General features: G+C 52.4%; 1 protein-coding gene across 3 annotated transcripts in view; it reads right to left on the bottom strand.

Moving 5' to 3' along the window:
• Positions 1-22946, bottom strand: part of SLC6A6 (solute carrier family 6 member 6) — an 87938-nt gene that overhangs the window by 45028 nt on the left and 19964 nt on the right. For 2 of the 3 annotated variants that reach the window (XM_033210802.1, XM_033210801.1), the window contains exon 3: positions 593-832. In XM_033210802.1, the coding sequence (XP_033066693.1) occupies positions 593-821 (229 nt within the window). In that variant the 5' untranslated portion in view covers positions 822-832. Of the gene's footprint in view, positions 1-592; positions 833-11908; positions 12279-22946 lie in introns of those variants that run through there. The other variant, XM_033210800.1, reaches the window with a different exon arrangement.

The raw sequence follows: 22946 nt of genomic DNA, 5'->3' as shown, positions 1-22946 counted from the left end.
AACACAACAACAAAAGCAAACCAAAATCCAAAAACCCAAACCAACCAACTCATCAACCCAACCAAGCGCAGTCATCACATTTAAAAAATATCTTCACTGTACTTTCTATTCCTGGATACCTTTGGAACATGACAAATGGTACCAGTTTTCCATTTACAGCAGGAAACAGAGTTTGCTTTCTGGAGTACATTTGGTAAAGTTAGAAAAGCAAACATGAATGTTAAAGGAAAGATAAAGAAACAGTCAGAGGCAAGTAGACATGGGGGATAGATAAGGAGGTGTGTGAACGTCTGGGGCTTGGGAGACACGAGCCTGGCCTTGTCCTGCCTCTTTGGAGATGGCAAACTGGAGGATCAGAGAGGGTGAGGGACTTGCTCAAGGTAACGCAGAATAGCACCCTGATTCTCAGTCGGGCTTACTCCCTGTCTCTAAGGATGGGGTTGGCAGGGGCATGGCAGGCTGACCTCATGGAGGTCAAGGGGGGGCCAGGGAAAGCAGGGCACAGAAAGGCCACCCACACTCCAGTCCCAGCCTCCAGCTCCAAGGCCGCTTTGTTCTGGAGGGGCTTCCCTGTGGCCCGGCCCAAGCTCACCTCCACCATTCTTGTAGCAGAGGTACGGGAAGCGCCAGACGTTGCCCAAGCCCACGAAGCCGCCAGCCACAGAGAGCACAAAGTCGATCTTGCTGGACCACTTCTCCCTCTGCGGAGGTTTTCCCTCAGCCTCGTCCTCAGGCCGCGTGCCTGGGCTCTTCCCCGGTGAGGGCTTCAGGATGTCCTTGTGGAAATCTTTCAGACACTGCAGCTTCTCCTTGGTGGCCATCTCCTTGCTTTCTATGGGGAACAAAAGAGAAGCATCCTGCAGCTGATGAGGGACTGCCTGTGTGTCTCAGACACAATCTCTGCTTCCTTATCCACCAGCCGGCTCCCACCTGCCCAGGCCTGTAACAAGCGGCCTGGCATCCCTGTCTGTCCAATGCTCTGACAGCAACATTGGGAGTCATTCAGACCCCTTCATGGACCAGGGACCTCAAGATTCAGGCTATGGACACTTGCAACCCACAAAATCGGCAGGTTCCATTCCCCGGGCACCTGCTGAAGAGAAGCACCAGGGGCCCCCATGTTTGTCATCTGAGTGTCATACTTCAACCTGCACCCCGGCCCTAGCATTGTGTTTCACAAAACACAACACACCCAGGCGGTTCTAGGCATCTGCCAAATAACAGCCTGCAAGCAGTTTGTAGAAATTAACAGATACTATTTTCTAAATTTGGATTTGTATTAAAAAAAATGGAGGGCCGGGCGCGGTGGCTCAAGCCTGTAATCCCAGCACTTTGGGAGGCCAAGGCGGGCGGATCACAAGGTCAGGAGATCGAGACCATCCTGGCTAACACAGTGAAACCCCGTCTCTACTAAAAAATACAAAAAACTAGCCGGGCGAGGTGGCGGGCGCCTGTAGTCCCAGCTACTCGGGAGGCTGAGGCAGGAGAATGGCGTGAACCCGGGAGGCGGAGCTTGCAGTGAGCTGAGATCCGGCCACTGCACTCCAGCTTGGGTGACAGAGCGAGACTCTGTCTCAAAAAAAAAAAAAAAAAAAAAAAAAATTGGAGGTTCCTATTTCACAAATGCCTTAACACAGTGTCCAGCCCACAGAGATGACCATTTATAACTGTAAGTTAAAAAAACGGATAGACGGAAATGAACGAGGAATGGGGTTTCAGGCTGGAATGGAAACAATATTTGAGAATGGGTTGCCACCCAAGTATTGAGAATGGATGTTTATGAAATAGATTTGCAATTTATTAACCAGTCACATCTGTAGCAGAAAAAAATAAGGGATTTGCACTGGTGAGGATTATGCCAAGAGTGCTTGTTAATCCCCACTTGTCCACCCTTCTCCAACCGTCCTCTGGCTTGCTCTGATTCCAGGGGCTGACCCTGTAGATCCTATAAGCCAGGTTCCCTTGCTCTCCGGCTCCCTATTGGGTTTGGCTAATGGGAGGCCCCAGAGAAGGTGAAATCTCTAAGCCCCCCGAGCTGTTCATGGTTACCCTCAGCCCACTTGTGCTTGGCCCCCAGTCTAGAGGGAGGTCTGCCACCAGCCAGGCCAGAGCCTCTTCTTTCTATACTTCCTAAGGTCCCCAAGTGCTCACTCACCCTGGCAGCTCAGCCCCGAGGGCCACAGTCACATCCAGGGCGGCCGTCTGCGCAGAAGGTGGACACCCCTGGCTCTCTGAGAATGGACAAGGGTTACCAAGAGCATCTGAGTCCTAGTCCACAGTGTGAGGAAACAGCTCAAGGCTGGGTCCCCTGCCTTCAAGAGCTGACCCACAAAACAACAACGTAACAGAGGGACACAGGAAACGGATGAGCTGTGAAAACCAGAGCTACTGGGCCTACGTGCCCCTCTCTGAGCCTCAGTTTCCCCATCTGCAGAATAAAAAGGATGACAGCAGAAGTGGCTGACTCAGAGCCAAGCAGTCCAGGACACAACTTGTTTGTCTTCATGATCAAACTGGTGGCCAACACTGAAATAATCAGATTTCAGAGAAAAGTCAAGAATTCTAAGTTCTCTTGAAAAACTGGAAGGTTGGACCACAGCAAGCTCATACTCCTCATGGTGATCGCTGACTGGAGCAGATGTGACCACCTTGTCACACGGCCACATCCTGGCCATCTCACCACCTGGCTCAGGACACACTCACCTGGCTAGCTCAAGTGGGCATCTGAGTTTGTCTTCTCATCAGAGAACCAAACACTACCTGAAAGTATCCTGTTCAATTCCTTGCTTCCCTGTCGTCTATTTCCTCAACCTGTATAGAGGCTTCTGGGGAAAAGGACTGCACCTGCCTTGCTCACAACTGTGTCCCAGAGCCAGGCACTATGCCTGGCACACAGTAGAGTGTCAGGCAAGAGCTGCTGGGTAGGTGGATCCCAGAGTGGCATCCACAGACAGCTGGTGACAACTGCAAACCCTGTCTTTACCAATCCTGTGACCAGGCGAGTCACTTGGCCTCAGAGCCTTGCAGGCAGGGTGAGGCAGAAGCTGCCTAAGGACTTGGGGTGTGGAGAGGGGATGTGCTGGCTTAGCCCCAGATGCTGGGCCCACAGGGGCTGTGCTCGAGGAACAGAGGCACAAAAGCACAACAAAACCCCGGTTTCCCCCACACCTCCTTCCTCTCCCTGGCTTGGGGTGGGGGACCCCAATTGTTTCACTATCTGGCGGCCAACAGACCAAGAAAGGCTTCCTGAAGCCTCCGGGCAGCTCATGGAGCCCTTCCTCTGTCTGCCAGAGCATCCGTGCTGCCTTTCTCTGCCCTGCTCCCTCGGGGCCGGGCGCGGGGTTCGACAGGCCAATGGCTACTGTAAAAATAGTCCTACCGGCCAGCATTGTTCCCGCATTGACTCGCACAGCCCCCCGATGGTTATCAGGGCAGCCCATTGTGGGCTGGCTCGGTGGGCGCATAATTGGAGGATGTGAGACTCAACTCCCTCCAAGTGAAGGTGTTTCTCAGGAAATGACCCTGGAGCCTCCTCACCCAGAAGCTCATGACTTCATTGGCAGCTGGGATGGGCCAAGTCCATCCCCGCTAGGAGCTGGGGTCTGCTTCACTGTGGCTACCCTGAGAGTCCTGGCTCTGCCCTCTGGGCACACAGACCCACTTGCCACACTAACACTCAGAGAACCCTCTAGAAACATGGAATAGGAGCAACTGGGGTTTCCCAAGTCCCTTTGCTCTAGGCTCTGGTTTCCTACAAAATGAAGCCTCCATCCCCTTCTACACTCAGGACCCCATTGTCCCACCACCTGGGGCTGAGCCCGGATGGGGATGGGGGTTTTGAACAGGGCAGAGTGGGGGACCTGTCACGTGCCTGGCGTGGTGGGGGTCTCCCTACTCCTCATTTCTAAGGTGCACCCACCTCTCCACCTATAGGGGCTGCAATCACAGGTCCACCTGCCTTGAAGAACACACAGCCAGCAGCCCTGCTCCTGAAGAAGCCCATTCCAGCAAGACCCGCCTGTACATTCCTGGCATCCACCCACATCTCTCGGTCGCCATGGCAACCACGAGCTACAGGCCCCTCAGTCCTTGCATTGGCATCTGTGGCAGCCTTCTCACAGGTCTCCCTGCTGCCACTCTGCCCGCCCCGATCTATTCTCAATGCAGCAGCTAAAGGCAGATTAAAAAGCAGAATCAGGTCCTCATGCCCCCCAACCCTTTGATCACCCCTGGAAGAAAACACAGGCTCCTCACCATGGCCCGCTAGGTCGCAGCACGCACCCCTGCCAACGCTCTCCCCCATCTTCCCTCTCCCCTTCTCTTTGGGACATGGGCCACACAGAACTGCTTTAGTCCCTCCTACTGCCCAGGCTCAGTCCCCTATGAACCTTCCCACTGGCTGTTGGAGCCACAGGAAATGTTGGAGCTGGCAGGGAGCTGCCCCAGGCATCCTGGCCCCTATGGGGACTGGAGTATAAGCCTCAACCCAGAAGCTGAAAGCCACTTCCCCAACAGGTGACCTCAGGCAAGTCACTCAACCCCACTAGTCTTCAGTGTCCTCATCTGTAAAATGGGGTAACTGCTCTCTCCCTGTGGGAGTGTTTTGAGGGTTAAATGAGGGGGGTACACAGAAGGTACTTAAAACAGGATATGGCACACACTCCACACACAGCAGCTACTATTATGACTTGTGACTATCTCCTCTTATTACTGCTATCACTACTATCCAGTCCACCCCTGGCCTTGGGGCATATAAAGCCTTCATCCTCCCCAGGGTGCGATCAGCAAGGCCCAAAGATGACAAGAGACACCCTGAGGTCACTCAGCTGGGAGTAACAGTGACCATGATGTATCCAAGCCCTTAGGAGCTCAGCCTCCACTGTCCCTCTGCGGCTCTGTCTGACCTCAGATGACACCCTCCAGGGAGCCCCCCGCAGTATCTCCATGCACCTCTGCAAACATGCAATTAGGCCAGTCACCCCAGCATCCACACACACACAACTGGCCACCCCACTGCGCGGTGAGTGCTCAGGAGCGAGTCCTCCTCCACAGGCATCCCTGCACCCGCCGACAAGGGCTGTTTTCCTTGGCACCAGGCCCAGGGCTATTTTGCAGCAGCCGAGATACATAATTCCCCATTTTAAGAGCTTCCTCTTTGGTTATTACAGCTACAAGTGATTAGAATTGACTGATACAGTAGCTCTGGGATGAAGCCTCCCCCTGTGCCCAGCTAAATATTCTCCTTGTCTCTGTGTTCCAGAGGTGACAGCCAGAGCCAGCCGTGCCTGAAACCAACTGCAGATCACCTGGTCAGATTTGGCATACACGCAGCCAGATGCAGCCCTGTGCCAGCGATGCCACAGCTTGATGAAATTTCCCTTTGCTCTCTCCCGGTTTAATATTAAGATTTGTGAGGACTTATTCTGGGCTGAGCTGTTTATAAACACAGTTTCCTATTCTCCAACACTCTTATTGTGGAAGAGACTTTGGTAGTTTATAGATAAAGGAAGCTGAGGCTCACGCAGGGAAGTAAGCAGCCTGGCTGAGGCTACACACACGGGTAGAAAGGAGAGAGAGGCTCAAGGCCAGAGTTCCCACCTGGCCACCTGGGCCTCCGGCACTGAGCAAAGCAAAACTTAGAAAGAGGAGGTCTCTGCACTGCTTGCAAATGGGGATCCCTACATCTTGCTCTGTCTCCCTCCCAGTGCCCTGAACACCAGCCAGCTGGACTCTGGGTTGAGTTGCAGATGCTGCCTCCCCCAGCATCTACCACCTCAGTCCAAGGCTCTGGGGGAAGCCAAGCCCTTGCCTCTTTTTTCCTAGGCAACCTTCCCAGAGGCTCGAGAGTTCTCTGCACCTGCCCTGCCATCCTGCAGACCCTGAACTTCTCAATTTAACAACCAGTGTCCTACACGTCTCTTTCTGGTGGAGAAGAATGATTTAAACAATGGCATAACTCAGGAGCTTCTGCCATGCTTTTAGCAAGAGGCCAGGTCCTTGTCTCTTTCCTATTTAGCCTGCTTCTCCCACCCCAAACTGCCAAGCACATAGCTGGCCTTTAAGAAAGATCTCTGGTTCAGGTTTCTCACAAACCTCTGGGGCTTAAGCAAGCTAATCTGTGGGTTGGGCAAGCAGCTCCTAGAGTCCCAGAACAGGGCAGGAGGAGACCTGGATGACAGCCATTCTACAGGTGGGAAAATCTGAGGCCTAAACAACTCCCCGTGCATTAGGCTTGCTGTGGAATCAAGTGCCTGGCTGGACCCCTTGCCCTGCCCTTTCCACAGCAGGCGTCTCTCTCCTTTCCTCACTTTTCTGCCCATTCCAGAGCCAGATTCTGGGCTGAGGCCATGACTAAGCTGTGTGACCCAGAGCAAGTAACAACCTCGCTGTGCCTCAGCTGCCTCACCAGTAAAACATGAGGGTAAAAACAAGACCAGGGACTAAGTAGGATAATGCCTAATGTTATTCAGCACAGAGTCTAGCACATACCAATTGATCAATAAATAGTAGCTTAAAAAAAAAACAAAAAAACTGCCAGTCACATTGCAATTCTATTATACTTTGTGGCAAGCATTATACCCTGTGTTTGTTTTAACAAAAGAAAAAGTGGGCCAGGTGTGGTGGCTCACGCCTGTAATTCCAGCACTTTGGGAGGTCAACGTGGGCGGATCACTTGAGGTCAGGAGTTCAAGACCAGCTTGGCCAACACGGTAAAACCCATCTCTACTAAAAATACAAAACAAAACAAAACAAAACAAATTAGCCAGGTGTGGTGATGCATGCCTGTAATCCCAGCTACTCGAGAGGCTGAGGCAGAAGAATTGCTGGAATCCGGGAGGCTGACACTGCAGTGAGCCGAGATCGCATGACTGCACTTTTTAAGGCTGGTGGTGACAGAGCAAGACTCCACCTCAAATAAAATAAAATAAAATAAATATAATATAATATAAAATAAAATAATAAATAAAAAAGAAAAAGTGGATGGTTGGAGGCATTGGGGAATTGCTGGTCAAAAAACACAACATTTCAGTTATGCACGAGGAGTAAGTTCAATAGATCTATTATGTATGTCAAGGTGTCATAGTGATTAAAATTAATAGCATATTGTATACTTGAAAACTGTTGAGAGTAGATTTTAAGTATTCTCACTACACACAAAAAAATGCTTAGTAAGTGAGGTGATACGTAATTGGCTTGATCTAGTCATTCTACAACATATGCAGATATGAAACATCATGTTGTACACCATAAATATATACAATTTTTACTTATCAATTTTAAAACTTCCAGCCTGGGCAATATGGCAAAACCCCATCTTTACAAAAACTACACAAAATTAGCTGGGTGTGGTGGCACGTGCCTGTAGTCCCAGCTACTCGGGAGGCTGAGGTGGGAGGATCACTTGAGCCTCGGAGGTCAAGGCTGCAGTGGGCCATGATTGCTCCACTGCACTCCAGCCTGGGTGACAGAGCGAGACCCTGTCTCAAAAAAAAAAAAAAGTTACTTTTAAGAAAAAGATAGCTTGTGTTTATTAAGCACTGACCATATATACAAGCAGAATATGTATCTTTTTAAAAAGAGCACTGACTACAAGCACATTTTCATTTTCTTAGCTAATCCCCTCAGTGGGTGCTGCTACCATCCTTCCTGTGCTGATGAGGCACAGAGATGTGAAGTCACTTGTCCACAGTCATGCAGTGAGGAAAAGGCCACTTGAGTTCCAAATGCCCCCCAGGTCTGTCTTGCCTCTGAAGTCCATGTTCTCAACCACTGCAGCTGCTATGGGTCACCTGCTTTACAAAATGAAACGGGGTCTCGTGTCTTTAAAGAGCCAGCTGCAAGCCGGCTGACAAATTGGGGAACTAGGCAAGGGCAAACAGGGAAATGAAGGGCCACATGATGGAGACGGGGCTCAGGAGGCTGGACAGGGCCTGGGGAGCAGTCAGTGCCAAGGGCCACAGGGCTGGGCCAGGCCAGCTGATGAAACAGCACAGACTCAGGCAGGACAGATGGCGTGCTGGACTGGAGCCCTCCTCTAGCAAACAAGGAGCTCTGATGGGGCTCCCTGGACCACTGTCTCCATAGATTCTGGGCTAGGTAAAGGCTCAGCGAGCAGGATGGCCAGGATCTATCAGTGATGCCTGCCAAGGGCACCCTCCTTGGCCCTAGTGTTTAACATTAAGCACCAAAAAAAAAAAAAAAAGGGAGTTGTTATTAAGAGTGCTATTCCTGGGTGGGCGTGGTGGCTCACACCTTTAATCCCAACACTCTGGAAGGCTGAAGTGAAAGGATGGCTTGAGGCCAGGAGTTCCAGATAAGCCTGGGCAACACAGTGGGACCCTGTCTGTACAAAAAGTTAAAAAAAATTAGCCAGGTGTGGTCATGTGCACCTGCAGTCCCAGCTACTCAGGAGGCTGCGGTAGGAGGATCACTGGCACCCGGGAGTTGGAGGCTGCAGTGAGTTGTGATCGTGCCACTGCACTCCAGGTTGGGTGACAGAGCAAGACCCTGTTTCTAAAGACATGAAAAAAATAATAATAAAGTAGAAGTGCTTTCCACCACTCTAAGTGGAGTAGCTGTTTTAAGTGGAAATTAATCAAAGGCTTTTTTTTTCTCTTTTATATATATTTTAAAAGTATACCTTTAAGAGACTGAATCATTGAATTGTATCATGTGGTCTGTATCTGTTGGTTATCTGCTCCCAAGGAAAGGTTAACTCAAGCGTGGCAAGCTCCAAAGCCTCCAGAAGCCTGGCAGGCAAAGGACAGGAGTCCACTGGGGTGGGGAGGCTGCAGGGAAGAGTGGGAACCAGGGGACAGGAGGAGTCTGGACTCTCACAGGCAGCTCTCCTCAGCTCCCCCTACTGCAGGTGCCTTTAGTACTGGGGCCCACTAGGGCTGGATCCTCCAACTTCTCGAGAGATGTTGAAATCTGGGTTGTATGCACACACACATTTTTCAGTTTCTAAACCACCACCTGGGTCAAACACAAATGCAGAGGGGGACCAGACTCAGCCTGTGGCCAGTTTGTCCTCTTTGGTCACACGATTGCCCCCAGGTCACCTAAGGTGGCTGTGGCAAAGGGAAGAATGGGCTCGTGCGGAGACGCTGACCAGGCTGGCCTACAGCCCCAATGGCTTGTCCCGGTGAGGTCATCCAGGAAGCCAGGCATTGTTTTGCCCGGAACAAAGTCGAAACAATGAGCAAAAATCTTCTGGCCGTAGTGAAAGTGAATTCTGTTGAGGAAATTGTTTCGGCATGCCGTCTCTGGGACAGGGGCTTGTTACCTACCTGGGGTTCAGCATCCTCGGGTGAGGTCCTCCCCTCTCCTGATTTAACTGCAACCTCCACCCCAACAAAATACAGGTCTACCCTCAGAGACTCCCGACCTCCGCTAGAAGCCTCCTGCCGAGATCACACTCTGCCCTCAACCTGCAGAGAAGCCTCTACCTCAACCCCAGCCTCATCAGCCTTGCCTTTCACAGATCAGGAGGCTGAGGCTCAGAGAAGGGGAAGCCTTGTCCCAGGTCCCACAGCTACAGGATAGTGGGCCAGGATGTGCACCCACATCCCAACTCCATGACCTTGGTGCCACCCTGGGGCAAGGTGACCTCTTGATGGGGACCAGCCAGACCAGGTAGTTCTTCTTAGTCTGTGGTTTGCTGGGGAAGAGTGGATGACAGTGAGCAGGTTTTGCAAAGAACAAGCCTCTGGAACAACACTGGGGGTGGTGAGGTATGGTATGAGTTCAATCAACAGCCAACTTGTCACCTTCCCCTCATAAAAACATTGGCAGGTGAACACAAGGTCTGGGGACCAGGTCCAAACTGTTTTATCATCTCCTTGGAAGTGGCAGGACCTGGCCCAAAGCCTCAGAGAACCACAGTCTGGCAGCAGAGGAGAGGCAGCAGTGAGAGTGCCACCGTGCCAGCTGCAGGGGGAGGGGTGGAGGCATGGCAGGCTCCCAGTGGCAGGATGGCCTGGGAAGGGCCGGGATGAGGCAGGGTGGCTGGCGCTGCCCCAGATGAAGGTGCTTGGGGCACACACCATACTCCAAACAGAGGTGCCCCACAGCACAGCCCAAGCAGCTAAGTTGGGGAAAGGGCAGTGGGCGAGGTCAGAAAGCTGGGTCATGCAGGCCAAGTCACTTCCCCTCTTCAGCTCAGAGGTCCAGGGTTAGAACAAGGGTTCGAGTGGCTTTGGCAAGCAGTGGCTTGCCCTACTATGTGCCAGGCACTGTCCTAGGAACTGGAGACAGTGGTTGAGACTTACCAAGCTGACCTAAAGAAGGGGAGATAGACACTAAACACACAAATGAACAAATACTTACGACAGTGCCCAGCACACAGAAGGCAACAAAGCAGTCCCCTCTGTGGAGGTGACATTTCATAACAGCAGCAGCTCACTGAGGACTCACTGTAGGCAGGTCCTGTGCCAAGCCATTTCCAGGCACCAACTCACTCACTTACTCCTCGGCAGCTGGGATGATGGAAAGAGGCCCAGGGAAGTGAAGCCACTTGCCCAAGGTCATACAGCTGGGATTCAACTCCAGAAGCTCAGCTTTAGGGAACAAGCTTTTAACCACACTGAAGCTGAGACTTGCATGGCAAAGAACTGGGGGAACGGTATTCTAAGAGCAGGGAACAGCAGGTGTAAAGAGGGCCATGGTACACATAGTGAAGACACAGACAGCCAGCAGGCAGAGAGGAAGAGGGGACGGGGCCCCCAAGGCCAGAGTTAGAATTTGGATTTATCCCAAGTTTTGTGCTGCCCCAGTGAGGGCTCAATGCTTTTGGCTAAAAGCCCTGGCTTGTCCCTGACCACCTGGCCAACTCTTCCCTTCTACTCTGAAAGGAAACTTAAGGGCCATGTTGGAATTTTCCCTGCAGGCACTTGTGACTTTTTTTTTTTTTTTTTTGAGACAGATTCTAGCTCTGTTGCCCAGGCTGGAGTGCAGGGTGCGATCTCGGCTCACTGCAACCTCCACCACCTGGGTTCAAGGGATTCTCGTTTCTCAGCCTCCTGAATAGTTGGGATTACAGATGTGTGCCACCACACCTGGCTAATTATTTAGTATTTTTAGTAGAGACGGGGTTTCACCATGTTGGCCAGGACAGTCTCAAACTCCTGACCTCAAGTGATCCGCCCGCCTCGGCCTCCCAAAGTGCTGAGATTACAGATGTGAGCTGCTGTGCCCAGCTAACACTTTCTGGTGGGGCCTGTGGAGTCCTTAACCCCACATCTCGGCCGCCTGAGTTCCTCACCATAAGCTGAGAACCTGTGGGGTGGGTGGCCAGAATGTCTTCCCCTTGGCCAAGGACCTAACACCTGAGGCTGGTGGCACAAACACAACATCCTCATGCAGGAAGCCCAAACCCTGCCGGCTCCATGGGTGAAGCCATGCTTTGAAAGGAACAGGGTCACCCTTTGCTGTGATGTGCTCTTGGGAAGTCATCTGCCCACTCTACTCTGAGCAGGCGCTCGCTTACCTGGGGCAATTCTCCCTGGGGGAGGTGGTGGAAGGGAACAAGAGCTCTGGCTGATGGAGCACCTGTTACATGCCTGGCCCAGGGCCACCACAGGGGTACTGGGTCATCTTCCCACCTTCACAGTACTAACGACTACAGAAGGAGCGGGGGGCTCGTTTTGTTAAAGAAGCAAAAACTATTCTACAAGTTCAGAGGAAGGAGGAGGTTCCGTGTCTGGTCAAGGGTAGGCTTCAAAGACGTCTCTGGTCAAAGAGCCCCTGAGAGCTGGGCCTAACAGCCTGGACGCACAGAGGAAGGTCAAGTCCCTGAGATGCTGTCTGAGGGGACCCTGGACACCACTCAGTAGACTTCCGGGCACTCGGTACCCACAGCTGGGCTGGAGGAGGAAGAGGAGCTCAGGGAGGACCACGAAATGCCTACCTTGGGTACCTGGAGGCCTGTTTCCATGGCCAGAGGCAGGGCCAAGAGTGACCCCATCTGTAGATTCTGCGTACATGGGGGCTTCTGCAAAGCCTGGCTCCTGACCTGGCAAGTTGTGCACTGTTGGACTTGCTCTTGAGGCTGGAGTTTTGGGGTTGTTTTCCTGTCGCTATGTGTTTAGGCCAATAACAGCACAGCTGCCACACTGCCTGCAGCCCTGCTCCAGGGTGCAGGGGCTGGGTGAAGAGTCGGAGGGAGCCAAGCCCCTTTTCCATCTCCTTCCCCCATGGCCCAGGGCTGGCTGGAGTCAGGCTGCTGCAGGGGCCCCTGGAGCCTGCGGAAGGAGTGGGTGAGTCAGCAGGCAGCCACCTCCTGGCACTGACTCACCAGCGACATTACAGGGCTGTCACTCTTGCTGTCAGTTTCGCTAGCAGCCCAGCCCTCAGCCTGGTTTTGCCGGAAATGGGGGCGGGGTAGGGTAGACCATGAGCCTGAAACAGGCTCTGCAGAGCCCAGGATTATTTCTGGAGGACACAAAAAAGAAACTCAAGAAAAGAGAAAGGTTGGTTGCCATTTCCTTGATCTTCTCCTTTTAAGCTGTAAGAACCTTAAAGCCCTGCTCCTTGTTGGCTATGAAAAGCAGACAGAGGGCAGCCTCTCCCTTGCTCTATAGAAACTGGAAGGATACAGGCCCCATTGACAGATTCAGCTAAGGGTGCGCGTGCAGGAGCTGGACCACCAGGGCTCTGCCGGATGCCACAGTGCCATGGAAACCAGCCAGGGCGCTCTGCTGTACAGCCTTGGGCAAGTCACCTTCTCTCTTCAGTCTCAGTGTTACCCTCTCTAAAATGGGCACAATATCCCATCTACAGTATGTGAAACTCCTACCTCATTAAATGTTTGCAAACAACCTCCCCCTCCTTGTTCCTCTTTTAAACATGTTTTTCTCCCCGACGAGGGTAGACTTTCTTCTTCCTTCCTACCTCCGCCCCACCTCACTCGGACTCAGAAATTCAACTCGACCAGAGTGTGGTGCTAGAGGAACCAAACAGCCTGGGATTTAGCAAGACAGGGTGGGGAACTAGCACTGTCGGTCACTGGTGCCCGCTGTGTTCTGGAGCACAGGGGCCTGCTCTACTTATCTTGAAGCCGATTCCTAGGCCCCCTCCACCATCCAGAACCAGCCCAAGACCCCCAAGGGTTGCTGAAGCACACGCTGTGCCTTCTCAAGCCCCAACACCTTGGCTTGTGCTGTGCCCTCAGCCCGCTACACTCTTCCCCTGCCTAATGAGCAGACACCCTTCACAGCCTTGATGGGACAGCCTCCAGGACAGCTCTGTCCCTGCGTTCCCAGCCCATACTGTCACTGTCTGTTACTCCCCAGTCACCCGGGGCCTGCTTCCTGACATCCGGTATTAATACAAGGCCCAGCACGATGAGGATTTTTCAGACGGAATGTTTAGGGCTCAGGGCTCCGGGGACACTCCGTGTAGGGACAGCCTTTCAAGTCAGGCATTCTGAGGGCTCCTCTACGAGGGCGACAGAGCAAACTGCAATGACAGATGCTGGGGGCTGTGGACAGTGGGGAAGGGTGGACCAGGATATGCTCCCAACATCTGAGCACAGTTTCCCATCAAATGGTCAAAACTCTACAGATAAACCCCAAATCTTTAGGAAATCACTTTTCATTAAAATGATACGTGCATTCCTGAGCATCTTCCCATAATGACTTTCAAGTTAATTTTTCCTGCCCCTAAAGGTTTGCCAAGTGCCAGGGGACCCTGGGATCCCACACAAAATTAAAGACTCACAGTGGGGCTTCAGAGGTCTTGGCACGTCCACATCCAAGCCCATTTTACAGATGAGGAAACTGAGGCCCAGGCCACACAGCAGATCAATGACAAAACAAAGCTACAGTCTCTAGCTTCCTCCACAGACAGCCCCATCAGAGCTGGAGGGAACTCATTTCACAGAGGGGAAACTGAGGCCTGAAAGATGTGGTGGAGGGCGGGACATTCCCGATAACCCCAACCTGGTGGGACACAGTGGATGTCAGAGGCTGAACGTAAACTCTTATTCCACACCTGGGTGGATGAGGCTCATATCTAATTCTATCAGGTTAGCAACTGTTGATGCAGCAGTGGCAGCAACTTCCAGCACTACAAGATGGTGCCTAACAGCGGTTATTGCTCAGCCAGAAGAAAAGCTCAGCACTAAAATCCACACTCGGGTGGGGCTAGGCTGCAGGGAGGACTGACACTTCTCAATTGTGGTCTCCTATGTGCAGAGGCCATCTCCCAGGGCAACCCCCAGTGGCAGCCATCTCCCTCAACCTTCCATTGCAATTTAGCTTAAGCTCGGGGGTTCTGGGAACATGGTGTACCTTCTGATGGCCTGTCACTTGTGGTGTGGCCCAAGAGGCCACACCACCCACTGGAAACTCCTTGGAGGCATGCCCTGACCTCTGCTCCCACCTGCTTAGCTGGGTTTGTTTCTAGCAAACCCCAAATGCCTGCCATGTCAGCCCCCAGCTCAAGAACTCTCAGTGACTCCCAGCTGCCTAGATAATAATCTAAACTTCTCCTCTTAGAATCCCAGGCTCACTAGAGTGGTCTGCCTTGCCCCCAATCTCTGCCACCTTATTTCTCCTTTTGCCCACCATGAGTCTCTCCGGCACTGCCCCTTTCAAGTCTGCTTGGTTTGTGGGTACTCTCACATTTAGGTACATCCCACCCACCTTGAAGACCCTGGCCCAAGTGTCACCTCCCCGCAAACGCCCTTCCTCCCCGCCCAAGACTCTTCCGTTTAGCATCCTCCAGCAAAAATCACCCCCACCATTCACCAGGCACTGGACTCTCATTCAGAACTTGCAACTTTGGATAAACTTCAACGTTCTCCTTGGGAAACCTCAGTTTCTTGACCTGTAAACGGGCCTCATAATCTGTAAAGTCATTCATTGCTGAAGCCTCTGGGATCTTAGGAGGGACTAGTGGATGACCAGAATCCTCACACGGGGAACATCAGAGCTGCCTGAGACACTGGCTAAAAATGCAGATCCCTGGGCCCATGCAGACCTACTGACTGAATTTTCAAGGGTGGGGGGGCCACGAATCTGTCCTGTTTAACCAGCTTTCCAAATGAATCTTAAAATCAGGTGAGGTTGGGAATGGTGGTGCTAATGAACTGGGAGGCACTTGGGCAAAACATCAAACAAAATCAGCTCAGGAAAGATATTAAGGCTGGCTGATGACAGTGCGTGCATGTGATGCGTGTGTGCACAGACGTCTCATCTGCCAGACTGTGAGCATCTAGGGGCTGGGCCAGGCTGAGTTTCACTTCTGCCAGCCTCACTAAGTCCAGGATCATCCCAAGAGCCATTTGTCCTGGACTTGAGAGTTTGCCAGAGGGTCTCTTATTCCCTATTGCTGCTGCCCCTCACCAGGCCCTGGCAGATGAAGACCTTGGCCCTCATTATACAAATAAGGAAAACGAGGCTCAGAGGAGAATGACCTGGCTAAGGTTACTCTGTAGCAAGTGGCAGAGCCCAGATGTGGACCCAGGACAGAGTCAATATGCCTTTATCCACTTGCTAAAGAGAAAGGGAGTTTGAGAAATCAAGGCAAGGGCTGGCACGGGGTACCAAGGGCTTCTGGAGCTGGCCAGCTGAGTGGGGCCTGCATGTTTGATACTGAGGGGAGAAGCCTTGGAGACCAACCCCAACTCCTGGGAGTGCGGCGTACAGAGGGAAAAAGAAGCCTGGCCTTGTCTCTGCAGCAGGCGAGGGGCACAGTTCAGCTGAGCAGGCCCCAGGCAGTGTCTCCAAGGACAGGAACGAGCTGCAAGGCACATTGCCTGGGACTTAGGGGCTCCCCTCGCTGTCACCCAGCAGTGGCGGGTCACTTTCTCCAGTGGAGGCAGCAGGTGGGACTTCCCCAACAGCAGAAACACCTGTCCCTTAAACACCACCTCCCCAGGCATAGGGACCAAATGGCAGGAAAGGCCACCGGAGGCTCTGCTGACACTGCTTGAGCAAGGTGAGGCTTGCCCCACTCTGGACTGTGGTTGAGACCTGCTCTCAGGAGACTCATCAGCCTGGAGGCGCAGGGTCCCAACTGTCCCTCCCACACACCTGCACACACAGCCCCCTCTCGGTGAAGGCACCCTCCCCAGGAGAGAAAGTCGCACACCATAAATAAACCTGTCTGTGCTTTAGGTTCCTCAACTATAGAATGGGGGCAATAACAGTACCTAAGTCGTGAGGCTGTTGAGAGATTAAAGAACCAAACATGTATGGACTGCTTAGAAAAGTGCCTGGCATACAGCAGGCACTTAGAAAGTTCAAGCTATCAGGATGATGACAAAATTGACCGGCATTCTTCCTAAAACCATGGGCAGCCTGAACTCTGAGCCGAGGCCCTGCTGAGCATCTTCTGGGGGCCATGCCTGCTGAGTGCTTTACAGATCATCTCACAGAGCCAAGACCAGGGCCCAAACACCAGCCGACCGGTTTTGAGATTCGAGGTGTCACCATAACACCCCGGTTCTGAGATTCAGGGTGTCACCCTGACACCTGGGCCTCCTCCTAGCTGCCCCCTCCCTTCTATTCCAACTATCTCTCCCTGGGTCTTTCAGGGGCCAGCCTGCTCTTCTGCAATGGGTGTGACTGGGGGATCCTGGGGTCCCCATCCATACTCTTGCTGACTGAGCAATGTGAGTCCCTGGGTTGGTGGCTCCCTGGGGATGTGAGCACAGATGGGAAAACCTGCCATCACCTCCCTCCCCTGGCCCTCAGGATACAGTTAGGGGAGCATCTCAGGGCGGAAAGCAGAGTGGAGGAGCGGGGGGCCAGATCAAGGCCTGCAGTTCCCCAGGCAAAGTACTGAGTACCCTTCTGGCCCTTGGGATGGTGGCACCTGCTAAGCTGGGGAAATGGAAGTTACAGGGGCTGGGAACTAGACTCAAGAGTAGAAAAGGACTTTGCTGTGGACCTGCAGAGTGGCCCCAACAACCCACAGGAGGGAACAGCAGGGCAGCTCCTTGGAGCAGGGTGGCCACGCAGCTTCTCGTCACCTGCTGGCCACTGCGGACACCTTGGGCAGTTGGAGAGAAAACCTTCAGGAGAGGAATGTCACCTTGCGTGGCCCCCAGGATGGCTGCAACTGCAGAAATCAGATACTGGGACCCCTCGACATGGCAGCTTTGAAACCCCACAGCTCCTGGCTGAAGGTCCTTGAGCACCGAGGACCCCTCATTTAGGCATCATTGAATGACAGGTCAGCCCAACAACTTAACGCCCAGAGTTCACATACGGTAAGCAGACAGAGGCCTGGGAAGGAAGGCAGGGCTAGCCAGGAAGCTCTGAAGCCAGGGTGATGGGGCTCAAACCCCAGCTCTGCAACCCTGGGCAGCATATGCTCTGTGCCTCAGTTTCCTCAGCTGTAAAACATGGCTGATAATGGCATCGACTTCACAGAGTGGATGGCAACCACACCAGGGTAATTGCTCAGGACAGGGCCAGGTGCCCAGAGAAGTGTACATTAAAGCTCCACGTGTGAAGGGGAACAGCTAGTCATGCTGGGGCTAATCTGGAAGAGCTGCCTGCCTATAGCAGGACTCAGGACAGCTGCAATTATTGTGGTTGGCTCTTAAGTCTTGCCAAAGGGCTTCTACTCTGTGGCTATCCAAGGCCGGGTTGTGGGCTATGGCACTGGAATGAAGGCTTCCCCAGCCCACAGTGTGAGATATCCCTGCCTTCTAACATTACTGCCTTATACTTTTTGGGGTATTATTACTTTTTGGTATGTGGTTTCTCCTTTTACATCATAGTGAGAGCAGTTGGTCACTCAAAAAAAAAAAATCCCCATACAGTGGTAAAATTAAAAGTGTGCCAGTCTAAGGGCAGGTTACTCCATCTCTCAATCCAAATTTTGTTTTTGAATTTGGAGTAGGTTGTGAAATTCAACACTATCATCTGGCCTAATGTCTCCATTTCACAGGTGGGGAAACTGAGGCCCAAGTGGAGAAGGGCTGCTTAGGCCTGGATGAGAGCCTTGGTCTCCCATGTCCTAGGTCTGGTCTGGATGTTCAGTTTCCTCCCCTGCTGCCTGGATGTCCTAGGACCAGCAGGGCTCCCTGCTGGTTTGGGGGCTCTCTCCCAGGCCTAGGAAACACAGAGCCCCAAATCCCACGGAGGTCCTTGGCCCCATGGGAGGGTTCCGCCAACCCCTGTCCACCTGGCAACCCACCTTGTGTCAGCTCAGGTACTGAGAGGCTGCCTGCAGCAAGGATTTGGGCTGAGGTGAGAAAACAGAGGCTCCCAGTGTGGTCTGTGGGGGGGCGACCTGGGCAAGTATCCTCAGTGAGAGGAGCCATGCTCTCCTTCAAGCTGCAGGCCTCTGGGCAAGACCTCTATCCTACTGGGGGCTCTGGCAGGGCCACCCAGGTTGACAGGAATTAAATGTGACCAAAGGGCTCCCATATTGGCTCCCTGAACCCTCTTACTGTGGACACAGTCCACTGAACCCCATTTCTCAGGTGACTGCAGTTGCCGGTGACCTCACAGGGCATGAGTCACAGAAGGGAACCCAATGTGGTTCTGGAAAGGGGCAGAGGCTCTGTGAGCAGATGGGGACAGGGGTGGATAAGCAAGCATGACTCACTCACTGGAGGCAGGGGAGACTGAGGCACAGAAGCAGCCAGAGAGAGTGTGGAAGACACCCAGCACCCAGGCTATCTGTGCCTCGGAATATCTGAGCATGAGGTCACAATGCCCCTTCCAGCACAGAGCAGGGTGCTGGGCGGCTGTGTTTTCCAGGAAAGTACACCACATAAGAACACTCCACAGCAGAACGAAAGCCAGAGAGGGGTTCCTTTATCACAGAACTCCCCATCGCCACACCGTTTCTGCGAGGCCCTGCCATTCCCAGGCCCTGGAAGACACATTCCTGCTCATCCTCAGGTGCACCTTCCTCTGGGAAGCCGGTCCAGAAGTTTCTTCTTCCTCACCAAGACCACAGGAAGCTCTAGGGCAGGGCCAGCCCTCCTCCCAGGTAGGGATGAGGAGGGTCCCGGCTTACTGTCATAGTAACCCTTGGTTCTCCTAATTCCACCTGTTCTTGTATAGCTGAAATAATAACTGCAGCTGACACTGTCTATCTGGCACTGTGATGGGCACTTTACATAATTCTAGCTAATAGAAACGTTTTAATCAGGCTAAATATTTTTTCTTCCCTTAAATCATTTTTCACTGATTACAGCTGCTTACTTTTCTCCTAATTAGTCTGAAAGTAGCGAGACTTTGTAGCATCTTAGAGTCTAATGGGGCTTAAAAGCACACTGGAAATGCTTTAAATGTATGCAAAACCCTCCAGCCTCGTGGCCAGTCCCAGCTCCCTGGGCTGCGTGCTTGCCTGTGTGGTTTGGGGATCAGCAGGTGGACACATTATTTTACCCAATCCTTAACCAGCCACCCTTTGAGATGGGTTGGGGGGACTTACCCCAAATGGAGATGAGGAACTACAGTTCCGAATCAATAAGCGACTTGACCGAGGTTGCACAGCCAGGAAGTGGTGGACTGGAGTCTGGATCCGTAACCACTGGGCTCTGGGGCACCGCCTGGTTGTGACCTTAGATACCAGGAAGTCTTTCCCCCTCAACCTGACACAGGGGGAAACTGAAACCAGCAGGAGGCAAGGGAATTATGTTTTCAAATTAACTCAAGGATTAGAATCCAGGTCTCTTGAATCAGCCCAGATCAAAAGTATCTTCACGGACCAGGTGGCAGCTGGCCTCAATCACTAGAGCAGCGGCTAACAGCCCTGGCTGCGCGAGGCCCAGTGCTCAATGCTTGCAAGGATCTTCCCATTTAATTATACTCATAATTGGTGAGAGTCCTGCATACCTGCCGTGATTACTAACTACTGACCCTGCAGGCTAGGGAAGAAATGTTTAGCCATTTAAATTCAGACTGGCCAGAGAAATTAAGAGGCTGATATCCAGGGGTGTGACTAATCTCAACGAAATTGATGAGGGGAAGGACCGTGGGTAGTCTCCCAACCCACATCATTTTTGGAAATGCAATTGTTGCCTTCCACCCTCTCTGCCCCCTGAGTCCCCCACCCACCCCTCACCTCCTTTCACTGCTGCAAAGTGTCTCACCCACTGCAGCCTAGGGTGTAATCAGCTTATTCTCTCGTCCATAGCCTGGGCCATCTGAAAACGGCTCCCTTTACTCCTTGGGGGCAAGGATACCTGAGATTTAGGCCACAACTATATATAGCCAAGAAATCTGTCCTTTTTAATTGACTCATCTATTTATTTGGTCAAGCAGTTCCCGCTGACCCCCAGATGGCCGAGTTCTACATAATTCCTCCTGATAATGTGGGTGGAAAGGAGGGGCCCTCCCTGCCTCTGCTGCTTCGGCTCTGTATTCCCAGTGCAGGCAGCTCCTGCCGGACTCAACAAATAAGCTTTGCCTACTTCCACCCTTCGCCTGTGCTGCATCACCTAGAAGGTTTTAGGTGGAACCTAACACTGCGCCCCTTGCCAGCTGCAAGTGGTGACCTCAGGAATGTCACCCCCCTGGGGGGCTCAGTTGCATCATCTGTAAAATGGGTCATCGCGAATTACACAAGGAAGGTACAAGGAAGTGCCTCGAATACACGATTGGATTTGCTCTCCGGAGAAACAGGATACTCCGTGCCCAAGAAAGATTAGCCATCTTTCATTTCATGCCCTCGTTCAACCAACACTTGACCTTGACTCCACCCCTTGTTAGCATCCAGCTAAGTGCAGAGAGAGGCAGAAACAAACACCCCTGGCCTCCAGATCTGCCACACTGGGCAAATACCAGCTGCATCTCCAGCCGGTGTTGTGTGTCAAACAGGCAGCTTCGACGGAGCTTCCTTCCACAGTGCTGCGTCCCTGTCCTCTCCCTCCCAATGCACTTCATGGGCTCCCAAAACCACGTGAGTCAGCAAACTGGGTTAGACACCTCGTTAGACTGGGTTTCCTCTGGGGACTTGTGGCTGTGCCTGCAATCCTCCTGCAGCCGTGTTTGGGTGAAGGCAGGATTTGTCTGTTCAGAAGCCAGTTTTCAACACAACAAGCACTACCTTTAAGGGGCACCTGGAACCATGAAATAAGGATTCCTGTTTCTGGCTGGTTCCCTAGAGTGAATCAAGACCAACCACTCTGAACAGATCCGAGGTCACAAGCCACACCCACCCCCACCCCAGGCAGCTTGTCTCCCCTCCCCACTGCCCAGAGCAGGACACCCGAGCCACGCTGCACTCCTTAGCGCTTCTAGAAAGTCACTCCAGGCTTTCACTCTATACCAGGCCTTTCCACAGGCTGTTTCCCCTACTGGGAATGCCCTCACTGTCTGGTGCCCAACTGGCATATTTTTGATATTCAAGACCTCTGGGAGCTTTTTTTTTTTTTTTGTAACTTTGCGTGCCCAAAGCACCTTTGAGAGACCCTCCCCACCCCTGACAGGGTCCTGATTTGCAGCATCTTCCCACACAAGTTCCAAGGCTGGACAGAGGGCAGCTCATTTCTGGGTCCCTAGCCCCAGCTGGGGCCTGAGCCACAGCAAAAGTCCATAACTTTTGGATGACTGATCAGACTTTCAATTCTCAATGTTTACATGCTTAGAGATTTTCCCCAAACTTCCCGTGACGTCAAACACTCTTGCTGGGGCCTTTCCCCTACTCAGCAGAGCTGGCAGCGCTTTGAAAAGGTGACTTTCTCAAATGGACTAGAAAGGCCAAAGGGAAACAAAAGGTCTCGACTCCATGATCTTAAGCTGGGACAACCTTTCTCCCCAGAATCATCTGGCAGGTCCAGAACCCAGCCATGAGGCTTCCAGACTCGGCCGCCCAGGGATCGCTTGGCCCACAGAAGGCCACACTCCCTGATTTGTCTCTTTTGGGTGAGAGACTTCACTGAATGTCTGGATTGTTAAATGTGAATAAACCACCCCTGAATTGTGACCAATATTACTTAATAAGGCACATCTGGTATTTTCAAAATACCAAATTGCTTTCTCCTATGTGCACTTGCTAACCCAGTAGATATCATAGGGCCCATTTTACAGATAGGGCAACTGAGGCCCAGGCAGAAGATGGACTTGCCCAAAGAAGTAGCACCAAAGACTATTCTCTTGACAGCACCACAACAGGATGGGTGGATCTGAGAGGAGCAGAGGCCTGAGGTCTCAAGGTGCTGTGTGACCATGAGCAGGTCACTGCACTTCTCTGAGCCTCAGCCTCAGGAGGCTTGTTATGAGGAGAGTGGATGAAAAGGTGGAGGCAGACAGGCTCATTAGCCCACAGTCACAAACAGCTTCCCTCTACCCACCTGAGATAAGGCCCAGCCTCCTGGCTCTTTACCAACTGCACTGTGCCTGGTGTATAGTGGTTGCTCAATATTTACTAAGTGAATGAATGTTGTCTCACAACACTCATGTGTGAGTGTCTCACACTCATCCCAGGTGTGAGATCACACCGAGGCATGAGAAGGCCTGGCACAGCAGGGCTCCCTCCCCTGGCCACTGTCTGTCCTTCCGGAGGCACTTTGTCCCCTTCTTCCCATCCAGAAGACACATCTTGCTTGCTGGCTATAGAGTCCTTTTGAAGTCCTCTGGGCTCCTCTACAGTTTTTCCAAAGCAAATGCCCATTACTAAGGGTGTCACGTGGATGACACACATGCCACCTCCTCCCACCTTGCCCCCTTGACAGACATTGCTAATCAATCCTGGTTTCCTTCTCGTTGATGTGGACCCAGTCTTGGATTCCTCATCAGAATCGGGTCTCTCTGGGCCCCCAGTAACTTAAGGGACAAGAGACAGACCCTTGTCTGGGACAGGCAGGATGCCCAGAAAAGACTTGAGGGGCTGTGAGACTAGCAGAAGCTCTCAGGAAAACTCAACCTGGAAAACATAAATGAGAACCTAGTCCCCTCCTTGTGACAGAGGTAGCAAAGGAGGTAGGAGGCATGTAACACAATGGCCAAGGTGGGACCCCACAGAGCAAGAGG

This window comes from Trachypithecus francoisi, unplaced genomic scaffold, assembly GCF_009764315.1.
Source record: "Trachypithecus francoisi isolate TF-2019V2 unplaced genomic scaffold, Tfra_2.0 Lachesis_group0, whole genome shotgun sequence".
Classification (NCBI taxonomy): domain Eukaryota; kingdom Metazoa; phylum Chordata; class Mammalia; order Primates; family Cercopithecidae; genus Trachypithecus; species Trachypithecus francoisi.
This window is presented reverse-complemented; position numbering and strand designations above follow the sequence as displayed.